Source organism: Vombatus ursinus, unplaced genomic scaffold, assembly GCF_900497805.2.
Source record: "Vombatus ursinus unplaced genomic scaffold, bare-nosed wombat genome assembly UNPS02000580.1, whole genome shotgun sequence".
Taxonomy (NCBI): domain Eukaryota; kingdom Metazoa; phylum Chordata; class Mammalia; order Diprotodontia; family Vombatidae; genus Vombatus; species Vombatus ursinus.
The window spans coordinates 307,014-322,224 of NW_020940358.1; the positions used below are offsets into that span (position 1 = coordinate 307,014).

Genomic DNA, 15,211 nt, shown 5'->3' on the forward strand with positions numbered 1-15,211 from the left:
TAACCCCCATTGTCCCCCCCCCAAAAAAGAAAATAGAGCATCCCGCGCAAGCAAAAGGAAGAGGCCAGTATCAATGGATCACAGAGAACATAGAAGGGAATAAGGTAAAGAAGACTAGGAAGGTAAGAAAGAGACACATTATAAAGGGTTTCAGAAGCCAAGCACAGGATTTGGAGTTTTATCAAAATTAATATTTGATAGGCAACCACTGAATTTATTGAGTGGAGTGAGTGGGGGTGGGAGAGAGGTTGACATGATCAAACCTGTATTCTGGGATGATCACTTTGAGAGCTGAGTGGAGGATAGACTGGAGTGCCGAGAGATTTGAGGCAGGGAGTCCCACCAGAATGCTATTGTATTCCAGAAACAATATGATAGGGGGTTTCACCAGGGTGGTAGCAGTGTCAGAGGAGAGGAGGGGGGCATGACAGAGAGCTATTACAAAGGTAGAATTGACAAAGTTGACAACTAACTGGATGGAGAGGTGGGGGGCATTTTGAGAGTGACCTTGGACAAGTCTCTCTGGGTCTTTATAGTTTCCTCCTCTATTATATATGAGGGTTGTATTACCTGAATTGCATGTTGCAGTAAGAAAGCACCAAGAGCCTGAAATTTTGACTGCCTGAGTTCAGATCCCTACAGTCAGTCACTTGAGTGATTACCTCATCACCTTACTCCTGGACTATTGCAATAGCTTCCAGCTTGGTCTCCCTACCCCAAGTCTTTCCTCACTGAAATCTATCCTCCACTCAGCTGTCAGTCATCTTCCTGAAGCCCAGGAGTGACTACGTCAGCTTCTCCCCTCACCTCACCCCACCGCCACCCCAACTCATAAACTCCACTAGCTCCTTATCAAATATAAAATCTAAGTCTTAGCTGCATTTTTAAAATGAGGATAACACACCTTGCAGTAGTCACTTCCCCAGGATGGATGAGGAGAGCACTTAATAAAGGGTAAAATATTGAATGGAACATATTCTCTCTTTTTAAATATTTATTTATTTTTAGCTTTCAACATTCACTTTCATAAGATTTTAAGTTCCAAATTTTTCCCCTTCTCTCCTCTGACACTGAACACTATGGGATCTCCTCAATGAGATCAACAGGTACTGAGAGAAATTACCCTAGTAGTTCAGGAAAATCTAAGTGGATAAAGAATGCATATAGACCAGATAACACCATCCATTTGTAGTGGGGACCAAAACAAGTCCCTCCCCATAAGTACAAGGCCTCCCTGGGTAGAGAGGAAGAGGCTTGTAAAATCAATGGGTAGCACTTAAGTGACTTGGGGTCCCATAGCTCAGTAAATGTCTGATGCAGCATTTGAACTCAGGTCCTCCTAACTCCAAGTGCAGTACACTATATACTGTGCCAGCTAGTTGCCTGTCTCTGTGAACTCAAATTTCAGTCTTTTCTGGGCCCTTTATAAATAAAGCTGCTCTATTTTTTGACATCTTGTTAGTATGAGTGGGAAGGGAAGCTGGTGACCAAACTTGGGAAAATGCTAACTAATGAAGTTCCCAGGTTGCACTGGAACAAACCAGATAAGTGAGGTTCCTCAAAGTGTGCCTTCACGTGAGCACAAGAAAAAGTCATTTGGAGTTAGAGGACTTGGGTTTGAATCCTGACTCCGCCCCTTACTACCTACCTTGGGCAAATCACTTAAATTTTCTGAATCTTTTTCCTTATCTCAACCTCTCAGGATCCTTCCAATTCTAATTCTAAATCTAGAATTACTCATAGGTTTATAGATTCAGAGATCATCTTCCTTCTATCTCTAAATTTATAAACCTATGAAATCATTTAATTCGAACATCGTCTTCTCCCTCCACCCAACCCATTTCATAAAGGAGCAAACTAAGGTCCAAAGAGCTTAAATGATTTGACTATGCTTATACCATGAGTATTAGAGCTAGCATTTGAAACCAGGTCATCTTGATTCTAAATGCAACACTATTCCACTGTACCATGCTGTCTCTTGTCACAGATAGGCAGCCTGTTTAATTCATCTGTTCAGAACTATACATTGAACAGACAGTAACTTGGGACCACAATTGAATAGAAGGGAGTAGGTGGATGAATGGATGATCCTCAGGAGAGTGAGTATTCAATACTTTTAAAAATCCTAAACTGGTCACAACCATGAAAGGCCATCTTATTAACACTGTTATTCTACAGATGCAAATGCAGCAACTCTATCTAATTGTAAATCATGAAACATCATGGCCTCCAGGTACATTGTAACCTAGATGTGAGAGATAGGGTCTTGGGGATGCAGAGTGCAGCCTGCTGTAGTGTAAAACATGCTTCATTCAAAGACTAGCCTGGTTTTAAATCCTGTGTAGCTGCCATTATTACCTTCCTGGGAGAGGGGGACAGTGAGAGACACCCCCTCCCAACTGTTCCTCTCTCCCAGCTGCTTTCCCCCACCCCCACCCCCTCAGCCCTTGGGCAAGTCATTTTACATCTCTGCCTCAGTTTCCTCATCCGTAAAATGGGAATAATAAAAGCACCTACCTCCCAAAGTTGTCACAAGGATCAAATGAGATGACATTTTGTAAAGCCGTTTGCAAGCCTTAAGGCTTACCTAGCTGTCATCCTCATCACCATCACCATCAATCATCAAGATGAGGTGGAGGGTCTGGTGAGTGGGGTATCTGGAGGAGAGGTGGGGGGTTGTCTCTGAGAATAGTGGGTAGTTGGGGCGACTCAAGATAAGAATTCAGATTTCCCCACTGCCCTTAGCCCTTCTCTCCACCCCACCCCGCCTCATCACTTCCCCCTACTCCCCCCACCCCCGCCACCTCCGTGGTAGGGGGAGTGGGCGGGGACTCCATTCCTCCGCGCACTAGCTCCACCCACATTGCCATGTCCCGTGCGGGCCCCCGTAGCTGAGGCGAAGCTCCGCGAGGGCCTCTTCTCACCGCCCTCCTACCCCTCCGCCCGCGCTGGTCCAAGATGGCGACTCAGGCTAGCAGCTGGCGGCAGTGCCGAAGGCCGCGGACGCTGTGCCACGTCCTGTGAGGACCCCTGGATCCCTGGCCTGAAGCCAGGGAGAAAACGCGGGGTTAGCCCGCGACCGTGTGGAGCCGAGCTGCAGAGAGCTCGAGTCCGGACAGACCGCTCTGCTTCCCTCGCCCCCGGCCTTGAGGAGGGAGCCAGCCGGGAACCTGCCCAGGGGGAGGGGGACGGGGAGAGGCCGCCCCCCAGCTGGCCCCCAGCCTCGCCCTCGCGCCCCCTCCCCGGGCATGGTACCCCCCGCGCCCCCCCGGAGCTTGCCCCTCCCTGATTGAAGAGGCCGGGGAGCCCTCGGAATCCTCCGGGACCGCTGTAGGGAGGGAGGAAGATGTTTTCCGCTCTTAAAAAGCTGGTGGGGTCGGACCAGGCTCCTGGCCGGGACAAGAACATCCCTGCGGGGCTGCAGTCCATGAACCAGGCGCTGCAGAGGAGGTTCGCCAAAGGAGTGCAGTACAACAGTAAGTGAGGCCGAGGGGAGAGTCGCCCCGCAGCCCAGAGCCCGGAAGCCCCTGCGCCCTCAACGGCTCTCGCCGACTTCGGGGGTCCCCGGGGCACTTGGCAGTCAGTGCTGAGCGCCGCTGCTCTGGAAATAAGAGGGACCATCTGCCCCCTCCCCTATCTGTAGGGGAAACTGAGCATCCTGACTTTTCTTTCTTTCCCCCATGTAGTTCCTTATGGGAGTGGAAGGGAGGGGGCAGGAGTCTGGGTTGAGGGTTTGGGGGGCTGGTAACACCAGATAGAGTCACACCAAGTCAAAACTGGAAGGATCATGGGATTTAGAGTTAGCATTGATAGATGAGCCCATCCGGATCACAGGTTTTCAAGGACTTTAAGCAGGAAGATCAGTTCATAAGTCTCAAAGGATTTAAACCAATTCAGCTCCTTGACTGAAAAAACACGCTAGCTGAGGGGGAGGATGACATGACCTGCCCAAGGTCACACCCCAAGTGAGGGGGTAAAATCAGAATTGGAGGTCCATACCTACTAGTCTATTGCACACTTCACACTCTCCTACTGACTCTGTGATCTAGTGACACTGACTGGTCTCCTGGTATTTCCTTGGACAAGACACCAATCTCCAGGCTCCAGGCATGTTTCACTGACTGTCCCTCAGCATAGAATGCGTTCCCTCTTCGTCCCTACCTCCTGGCTTCCTTCAGGTCCCAGCTAAAATGCCCAGTTTCTACAGGATGCCTTTCTCAATTTCTTTTAATTCTAGTGACTTCCTTCCGTTGATTATTTCGAATTTATACTGTACATGGTTTGCACATAGTTAGTAATGTTGTCTCCCCATTTGTTTATAATTTGTATCCCCAAGGCTTAGCAAAGTTCCTGGCACATGGTAGCACTTAATAAATGTTAGTTGAGTGACTGATTATAGCTTTTAGGAGCCCTAACAGATCTAATTTCTTTTTTCTAATCCCCCTCCCACACACCCTCCTCTCCTCAACACATACCTGTGCCTTTTTTTCTTTTTTTTCTTTTTTTTTCTTTTTTTTTTTTTTGAAACTCACTAAAAGCCAGTAGTAAGGAAAAGGGGAAATTCCATTTAATTCAACGAGCATTTATTAAGCACCTACTATCTGCCTGGCACTATGGTGTGTGCTGGAGATACAGAAATTAAAGGTCAGTTTTCATTGGTAATATGCTTCAGGATGAGTTTCAAAGAAAGGTGCCAAGTTTAAAGAAAAGTAAAGTAGTGGTTGGATTGAATTAGTTCTGTCTTCTGGGCCCATTCAGTGTTCTGTGCTTGTCATTGCTCCTCTACTCCCCGGTTTTTAAGAATTTGCAGTTATAAATAGACAATGTGACCAGATTCAAGTTTTGTTTTGTTTCTGGTTTTTTAGAATTAGTTTTAAAGGGGGCAGCTAGGTGGCCCAGTGGATAGAGCTCCAGCCTTGGAGTCAGGAGGACCTGAGTTCAAATGTGACCGTAGACATTTGACACTTATTAGCTGTGTGACCCTGGGCAAGTCACTTAACTCTAATTGCCTCAGCAAAAAAACAAAGAATCAGTTTTAAAATATTATTGAGATGATCCAACATACTGTCACAAATGTAAGTAACCAAGACCAAGAGTAGCAGCTATTATTGGTAGTATGTAGCTATTATTGATACAAGGTATTAAAAACTAAAACGTTGCCCTTTTTCTAAAAAAAAAAAAAAGTGTAGCAGTTTTTATTGGAAGATACTTATATGACTACCTATTGAATGCCCAAGGCAGCCTAATAACAGTGGAAAATTGTAGGATTTGGAGTCAGAAGGCATGGGTTCAAACTCCTGCCCCAACTGTTAACTATCTTTTGTGTACTTGGGCAAGAAATTTGATCTCCCAATGCCTCATTTTTAAAATGAGCAGGTGTCCTAGATGCTATGGAAGTTTACAAGATACTGATGAGGTATAGTTCTTTCCCTCAAGGAACTTTCTGTCTTTCTAGTCTTATTTTTATTTAAACTTGATTGTATTATCATGCTAGAAGGTACTGTGCTGTATAATTGTGTAATTATTACCAAATTGAAATTATACAAGCCAGATATGACTCTAAGACAGTGATAATTTTCTTTGGAAAGGTGAGTCAGAATACAGAAGTTACAAAGTCTGCAGTATATGACACTGACTCTCTTCTTGCTGCCCTTACACATCCTAAATAATTCTGGATAGGACATAGCTCATTCTGTATGCTCTGTAAATGGTATATTGATGAGACAGCCATGGTAGCAGTTTTGTTAAGCCTCTCTTTGTTTTTTGTTTTGTTTTGTTTTGTTTTTTGCTAGGCAGTGGGGTTAAGTAACATGCCCAGGGTCACACAGCTGGTAAGGGTCAAGTGTCTGCCCGGGCCGGTGCTCTATCCACTGCTCCACCTCACTGCCACCTCACTGCCCTTAAGCCTCTCTTTGATTGAAAAATATTTTTAAAAAATATATATTAAAATTATTGCTTACTAAAGCTTCTGATGGGCTCTTTGGTACAATGTTCTAGGTAGCATTGCCTATTTTGCCTAAGAAATTACTTCATAATTTGAAAACTTAGCTTCTTGTTGTGTAACATATGACTTGAAACTTAATTCTAGAATTCTCAGAGAGTAGACTAGCTATAATTAATGTGATTTTAAATTAATATACCCTCTTATATAATAACTTATAGTCTGTTTGAGTCATGTGCTTGTTCTTTGTAGTCTTAACTTTCAAATGTGGATTTTGAAAAAAAAAATTTGACAAAGTTACAAAATCATAGATAGGCTCTGATAGGTCATTGAGACCAACTCTCTCATTTCACAGAATGAGCAAACAGGCCCATGGAGATGAGTTGACTTGCCTGAGGTCTCACAGGTAGTGAGGCAGAATTTGAACCCAGGTCCATTGACCTCAATGCCTTTCATTCTTCCTTTAATTTTTTTTTTTTTTTGGTTAAGAAGTAATTCTGTGGGACTTTGTTTAGTAAAGCTCCAGAAAGCATGCATACTCTTATTGTATATAATCTGTTACACATTGTGAACAAAATGATAATTTGAAGATAATAGAGAAAGTGAGAATTTAAGATTTTCATCATACTCAAATAATATAAATAAACTCCACATCTTCCAGACATTGTTCTATCCTCAGGTAAGTTTTTTGTTTGACAGATTGTTTGACAGTTGATTTTGCTATATGGCAAATCAAGACGACAAGCATTGGCAGCATTTAAAAGCTTTTCTGTTGTACTTTGACAGTACTTCTTTTCATTCCATTTTAAATAAAACTTGGGGCAGGGGGGTCCCTAGGGCTGTTTCAAACAAAGCTTTCAATCTTCACAGTAACTTGCCTTGCTGTTAGGATAGGATATTTAGAAGATGAACAGAAAAGCTTAGTCAGATTTAAAAACAAAGTTCACTATGACTATATTATAGCTGTAATTTATTTTCATTTGTTTCTTTCACTAAATGTTTAAATTCATCAAGGTAGAGCAATGAAGTCAAATAACTATCCAAGTAGTCCATATAAATTAGTAGGATTTATGTTTAATTCCCTGGTTTTCCTTTAAGCTGTAACTCATCATTAATAAGACACTGTGTTTTAAGAAATATTTTTAAATGACTCTTTAATCCCTTGGTAATTTGGAGCAGCAATCTAGAATCTGTTCCCTCTCAGAAATGTCTGTTTTTCTGTGGAGGTCGCCCACTGATCCTGAGTGGGCTGAGAACTAGGAATTTTCATGTACTTGTTAAGGAGAAAAAAAAGAATATCTGTTACTTCATGGGCTTTCAAAATTTATAGAGACCTTAGAGATCATCTGATTCAGTTACTACCTGAGAGCAGTTTTGGTAGAATGATAGATAAGGTGGAAAACTGGATTGTAAAGGATTAAGAAGAGAGTGGGAAGTGAGAAGGTGGAGGCACCTTTTGTGGACACTTTTTTGTAGTTTAGGGTTCTGGCCTGGGTCCTCTTCTCTCTCTATACTACTTCACTTGTGTGAGCTCATCTCCTCCCATGGATTTAATTATTATCTCTATGCTGATGATTTTCAAATCTACCTATCCTGCACAAAACTGTTGACCTCCAATCTTGCACTTCCACCTGCCTTTAAGACGTATCAATCTGAATGTCTGAATTTTAAATGTCGGAAGCTGAATTTTAAATCAGGGGTTTTTTGTTGTTGTTTTTTTTGAGTCTAGGCCCAGCACTCCATCCATTTCACCACCTAGCTGCCACATTAGGGATCAAGAAAGGCTTGACTTAGGAGGTATAGTATATAGTACCTCAGCCAAGTCTTGAAGAAAGCTTGAGGGTTCAGAAAGGCTTGGATGAGAGTAAATTTCAGGTATAAAGGAGATATCTGTAGAGTCAAAGGAATAAAAGTTTCTTTCAGATATAAATAATATGGTCCTTTGCTTGTCCTGGCCTACCAATTTGTACCTGATCTGAGCCAGGTGAATGATCTGTTCTCATTAAGAAATATTTTATATAGAGAATAACATGTTAAAATGTGTTGTTTATATATATATTTTCAAACCTGCTAGCAAACCAAATATATCTGGTGGTAATTGTATTTAGGTTTTAATAATCTTTAATAAACTTTTCCCGTTTCTCTTATTGCTGGTCTTATCACAGGTTTTCTTCCCAAAACTGAGTTTTTTGTATGTAACTCTTCTTCACCTGATATTTACTAGTATTTGGCTTCATTTTTTAATTTGAGATATGCTATTTACTATTAAGAAAAAAAGTGATTGTCAATTGCCTGATCCAAGATTTGGAATAAGTTAGTATTAGTTCTTTTATGAAATCTCTGCTTAGCCTTGCAGCTACCCCTACTATTTCTTGTAATCAGAGGCATCACCCTCTTTGGTTTGCTGAGGTCTTAATATAGCACAATATCAATTACTTGACTGGATATGAGGCAACAAATTGTTTTATTTCCTTTCCCACCTCACCTTGGCTGAACATAGAAAATGACAGCACTTAAAAACAGACATTCCAGCAATCGCCAAAACTTTTTTCTCAAATAGATCACACAGTAGTCCAGTACACATTTAAAAAGGTCCCAAAGTAAAAAGGAAACTTCATTAGTATTTAGAGTAGAGAATTTGCTTATCACAGAAACTTGAGTTTTTTGTGTTGTAATTTGAGATATAAAGGGGAAAAAAAACTCAGACATTTCTCATTAGGATGTGTATATCTTTTAAAAATAAAACAAAAACACTCTAGGCTTTGAATGATGTTTACTAATCATATGGCCTTAATGAAGCAAGTCAGTTAACATCCTTAAACCTCAGTTTCCTTATTTGTAAACTGAGATGGTAAAGATCCTAAGGCCTCTTCCAGGTCTAGATCTATGATAGACTACATACATAAGTGGTTGATAGTGCTAATTGAAGAAACCTATCATGTTGTTGGATGAGGCAGTTAGATGGTGAAATGGTTAGAACTCTGGGCCTGGAGTTCAAATTCAACCTCAGACAATTACTAGCTGTGTGACTCTGAGCAAGTCACTTAACCCTGTTTGCCCATCTGTAAAATGAGCTGGAGAAGGAAATGTTAAACCACTCTAGCATCTTTGCCAAGAAAACTCCCAAGTAGGATCACAAAGAGTCAGACACAACTGAAAATGACTGAACAACATTTTTACAAAAGTATAGTTGAGTGCTAGTTGCTCTCTTATTATTGATAAATCTTAGGAAGCTGTAAACTGTCCTCTTTACATGTTTTGTAAATTTTCTAATTCTGTTTAATTAAAATGCAAACATTGAAAGTGATAACCTGTTATCTTGTCAGACTGAAGGAGGTCAGATAAAAATTGTTATAAATAGCCTACATAGAACTTGTAGACTAATAAGCTCTAATAGCAACTATCTAGAAGAGATCATTTTGGGATTTTTTTTAATCTGCTGAAATAACTGATTAGTTTATTATGTGTTATAATTTAAATTTTAAAAATTAATTTAATATCACTTTTACCTGAAAGTAGTATAGGAGATAGCAGAGGATGAGATGGATAGATAGTATCATAGAAACAACAAACGTCAACTTGGACAGACTGTGAGAGACAGTGGAAGATAGAAGGGCCTGGTGTGCTGGGGTCCTTGGGGTCACAAAGAGTTGGACACAACTCAACAACAACAAAAACATAGAAACAGAGATATCCCCTTATTTTTATATTTAGCTCTTTGGGATATGCTTGATGCTATTTCAGTTTTATCACCAGGGGAACTAAATTCCTAGACGAAAACTAACATTTGCTTTTATAAGATTGATAATATCTGGTAAATTGTGTAGTGCAAGAGTTTAAATCATTCAAGGCATTTTGCAGTTTATAAAACTCTGATGAATATTTCTAGCAACCTACTAAAATATGAATCAGACAATACCCTAATTTGGTGCAGACAAATTAGTGGTAGTCTGGGCCAATATTGGTTCCTAAACTGTCCATATGTCCTAGGACTTCATTCAAATAATACTGAAGATAAAATTCTATAGGGTTCTTTCTCCAAAGAACTCTGAGCTTTCTCATATTCATCTGTATAATAGCTATGTGAAGAAAGAAGGAAAGATATTACTGGTCACATTTTATAGAGAAGCTAATTGAATGTACGTTAATTGATGAAGATAAGATATAGAAAGAAATTAAAACCTTAAAGCCCTACATAAATAATGTTGATGATGTTGTTATAATATCCAATGTGGGAGTAAAGACTTTGAAGCGAGCACAAGTTTGTGAAGTAAACAGGGAGAAAGAATATACGTGTGTGTGTGTGTGTGTGTGTGTGTGTGTGTGTATTTGTATTGTGTTTCCTGGGAGAAAAATGGAGAATCTAGCAAATATATATTGACCCTAAAGCACAAATAGCACAAACCATTTAAGTGCCTGAATATGTGATAGTCACATTTGTAGCAAAACGCATGCATACTTAATGTTCAAAAAAGACCACCCACCATAGCCATTCACATAGTTAAGGGTATTAGCTTGGAGACAGGAAGACCTTCATTTGAACACTGCCTTAGCTGTGTGCCTCCTTGGTATGCTGTTTCTTCTCTCTTAGTTTCAGTTTTCTTATCTGTAACATGAGAATAATATATAATGTATGTGTAATATATTTAAAGCTCTTTATAAACCTCAAAGTGCCATAGAAATGTTGATTACTATTATCTTTACATGTTTCCTGAAGAGGTAGGAATTACTCAGAAACTTTTCTTTCCTTGTGGCAAGGACAAATAAACAGTGTCTTCTAATCTAGATTCTTGTAGCCATTTATTATGGATACATTTGGGAGGTATTGCTCTTTTTTGACCTGGTTTCAGGGATATTAACAATTTCCATATGTTAGCATCAGAGTCATTAACTGTCTTATATTTGATTTAAAAATCTATATCACTACATTGGTATCTTAAATCAATAACTGTTTTTCCATAAATACTGGGAAAAGATTTGGGGGAAGGGAAAGTGATAATGAGAAGTATATAGGATAGGTAATCCATGAGATTTTTTTTGCACCATCAAAAGGAGCCACAGATTAAAAACATTTGGGAACTACTAGTCAAAATGGATAATTTAAAATATGGTTTAGGTTAGGAGGGCAATAAATTTATTTGTAAAAGCTTTATTGAAAAAGCAGTACATTTAGATGAGAGATATTAATTAGTAGCTATAATGTGTTATGATTTTGGGGAATTCACAGTGTGGTAGTTCCTTCTACTGGTACAGATGAACAGTCTGGGAACTTTTATCTTTAGTTGCCCAGGGTACTAGATAAGTGACTTGCTCATAGTCACACAGTTGGTATGTGTCAGAGACAGAACTTGAACCCAGGTTTTCTAGACTCTAAAGTCAGCCCCCTATCCACAGTACCACACACTGCCTCAGTAAATTCTACAACTCTCAAGTTCAGATGGAGAGTATTCCAGGTATCTAAGACAGGCATGGTAGAAAGTTCTAAAAGTTGGGCTTTAAAGTTGAGTGTAGGGGCAGCTAGGTGGCGCAGTAGATAGAGCACCGGCCCTGAAGTCAGGAGGACCTGAGTTCAAATTCGGCCTCAGATCAGACACTTGACATGTAACTAGCTGTGTGACCCTGGGCAAGTCATTTAACTCCAATTGCCTAAAATAAAAAAAAATAAAATAAAAGTTGAGTGTAGAGGTTTAAATTTTATATTGCTGATGAGTTACCACTAATGGGTTTGGGAAATGGAACTGATATGATCACGGGGGCAGATAAACAAGATGGTTTGATAACATTGGAATGTGGACCGTACAAATGAATAAATGAAAATAGCCAACATACATTTCTTTCATATGTTTTTATTAACCACTTTTTGACCTTTCTTTCCTTTTCTTTTTGACATAGTGAAAATAGTAATCAGAGGAGACAGAAACACAGGAAAAACCACCCTCTGGCACAGACTCCAAGGGAAGAAGTTTGTGGAAGAATATATACCTACACAAGAGATACAAGTCACCAGTATCCACTGGAATTATAAAAGTAAGAAAGTATAGGGATCCTAGGTAAAGATGGGTAAAATCTTAAGTATGATTGGCAAGGTAACTTGCCAGCCTTGAATGCTAGTTAAAAATCCTACTGCAGCAACTGTAATATCCTTTCTAAAAGATTTTTTTTTTTTCTTCAAAAAAAATTTATGTCTTTGAAGACAACTTTAATTTCCTAGGATTCCTTTGAAACTTTTTTGCCTATGCTACAAAAAAGGTACTTCATTTGAATCTCTTAATTTAGCTTTAAAAAGTCTTAATGGTACCTAGTTAAACATTTTTTTTTTAAATTTTGAGTTCCAAATTCTATCCTTCGCTCCCTCCCCTCCTTCCTCCATGAGACAGTAAGCAATCTGATTTGGATTATACATGTGCAGTCATGTAAAACATATTTCCATATTAGTCATATTGTGAAAGAAAACTCAAACCAAAAAAAAAAAAAGAACCAAAAAATAGTATGCATCTATCTCTCTTCAGACTCCATCGGTTCTTTCTCTGGAGGCAGATAGCATTTTTCCACGTGAGTTCTTTGAGATTGTCTTGGATTGTTGTATTGCTGAGAACAACTAAATCATTCACAGTTATTAATTGTACAGTGTTGCTGTTACTGTGTACAATGTTCACCTGGTTCTGTTCACTTAACTCTGCATCAGTTCATGTAAGTCTTTCTAGGTTTTTCTGAAATCATCCTGCTCTTCATTTCTTATAGCACAATAATATTACATTACAATCATATCTCACAACTTGTTCAGCCATTGCCTACTTGATGAGCATCTTCTCTATTTCCAGTTCTTTGCTATCAGAAAAAGAACTGCTATAAATACCCTTGTACAGATAGGTCTTTCTCTCCCCCTCCCTCTTTTTTAATCTCTTTGGGATACAGACCTAATAGTGGTATTACTGGAACAAAGGGTATGCACAGTTTTGTGACCCTTTGGGCATAGTTCCAAATCAATCTCCAGAATGGTTGGATCAGTTCACAACTCCACCAGCAGTGCAGAAGTGTCCCAATTTTCCCACATCTCCTCCAACATTTATTATTTTCCTTTTCTGTACTATTAGCCAATCTGATAGGTGTGCAGTGGTACCTCAGAGTTGTTTTAATTTGCATTTCTGTAGTCATTAGTGATTTAGAGCATTTTTCCATATGACTATAGATAGCTTTGATTTGACTGAAAACTGCTTGTTCGTATCCTTTGACCATTTATCAGTTGGAGAATGACTTACATTCTTATAAACTTGATTCAGTTTTCTATACACTTAAGAAATGAGGTCTTTATCAGAAATTTTTGCTATAAAATTTTTTCCCCGTTTTCTGCTTTCCTTCTAATTTTGGTTGCATTAGTTTTGTTTGTGCAAAACCTTTTTAATTTAATATAATCAAAATTATCCATTTTATATTCTTAATGCTGTCTATCTCTTATTTGGCCCTGAATTCTTCCCTTCTCCATTTATCTGACAGGTAAACTATTCCATGCTCCCTTAATTTGCATTTCTTCTAGATCCATAAAATAAGTTTTTTGGTAGTTTGATTGGTATGGCACTGAATAAGTTAATCAACTTAGGTAGAATTGTCATTTTTATTATATTGGCTCAGCCGCTCCATAAGCAATGAATATTTTTTCAGTTGTTTAGATCTGACTTTATTTGTATGAAAAGTGTTTTATAATTGTGTTCATATAGTTTCTGGGTTTGTCTTAGTAGGTAGGCTTCCAAGTATTCTATATTATCTACAGTTATTTTAAATGCAATTTCTCTATCTCTTGCTGCTGAACTTTGTTGGTAATACATGGAAATGCTGGTGACCTATGTGGGTTTATTTTATATTCTGCAGCTTTGCTAAAGTTGTTAATTATTTCAACAAGTTTTTTAGTTGATTCTCTAGGATTCTCTAACCATCAAATCATCTGTAAAGACTGATAATTTTGTTACCTCATTGCCTATTCTAATTCCTTCAGTTTCTTCTCTTATTGCTATAGCTAGCATGTCTAGTACAATATTGAATAATAGTGATGATAATGGGCATTCTTGCTTCACTCCTGATCTTATTGGGAAGACTTCAAGCTTATCCCTATTACAGATAATGCTTGCTGATGGTTTTAGATAGATACTACTTAGCATTTTAAGGAAGTCTCTTATTCCTGTACTCTAGTGTTTTTAATAAGAATGAGTGTTGTATTTTGTCAAATGCTTTTCCTGCATCTATTGAGATAATCATGATTTCTATTCATTTTGTTATTCATACAGTTAATTATTTTGATAGTTTTATTAATGATGAACTAGCCTCTTGCATTCCTTGTATAAATTCCACCTGGTCACAGTGTATGATCCTGGTGATATATTGTTGTTGTAATCTCTTTGCTAGTTCTTTTATATCAATATTTGTTAGATAAATTGATTTATAATTTTCTTTCTCTTGTTTTCATTCTTCCTGGTTTAGGTATCAGTACCATATTTGTGTTGTCAAAGGAATTTGGTAGGACTCCTTCTTTGACTATTTTCCCAAATAGTTTATATAGCATTGGGATTAATTGTTATTTAAATGTTTGTGATCCATCTGGCCCTGGGGATTTTTTCTTAAGGAATTTATTGATGTCTTGTTCAATTTCTTTTTCTCTGATAGGATTATTTAAGTAATAAATTTCCTCTTTTGTTAATCTGGGCAATTTATATTTTTGTAAATATTCATCCATCTCACTTAGATTGTCAGATTTATTAGGATATAATTGGGCAAAATGGCTTCTAATAATTGCTTCAATTCCCTGTTTATTGGTGATGAATTGACTTCTTTCATTTTTGATACTGGTAATTTGGTTTTCCTCTTTTTTAAATCAGATTAACAAATGGTTTATCTGTTTCACTGGTTTTTTTTTTTTTCCAGCTTCTAGTTTTATTTATTAGCTCAATGGTTTTTTCTCCCAGTTTTATTTGTCTTCGATTTTCGGTATCTCCAATTTTGTGTTTAATTGGGGATTTTTTATGTATTCTTTTTCTGGGTTTTTTTGTTTTGTTTTGTTTTGTTTTGTTTTAGTTACATACCCAAATCATGTAATTGATCTGTTCTTTCTCTCTTTTACTGATGTGAGCATTTAGAGATACAAATTTTTCCCTAATTTATCTTTTCACTGCCCTTTATTGAATGTAATTTTTATTGCATTCCTATCTGAAAAGGATGCATTTGATATTTTTGCTTTTCTGAATTAGTTGTGACGTTTTTATGTCCTGATAAATGGTCAAT

General features: G+C 38.4%; 1 protein-coding gene across 2 annotated transcripts in view; it reads left to right on the forward strand.

Moving 5' to 3' along the window:
* Nucleotides 1–3,257: 3,257 nt before the first annotated feature.
* RABL6 (RAB, member RAS oncogene family like 6) overlaps nucleotides 3,258–15,211 on the forward strand; it is an 87,203-nt gene continuing 75,249 nt past the window's right edge. For both annotated transcript variants that reach the window (XM_027848981.1, XM_027848990.1), the window contains exons 1-2: nucleotides 3,258–3,476; nucleotides 11,834–11,968. In XM_027848981.1, coding sequence (XP_027704782.1) covers nucleotides 3,347–3,476; nucleotides 11,834–11,968 — 265 coding nt within the window. In that variant the 5' untranslated portion in view covers nucleotides 3,258–3,346. The remainder of the gene's footprint in view (nucleotides 3,477–11,833; nucleotides 11,969–15,211) is intronic.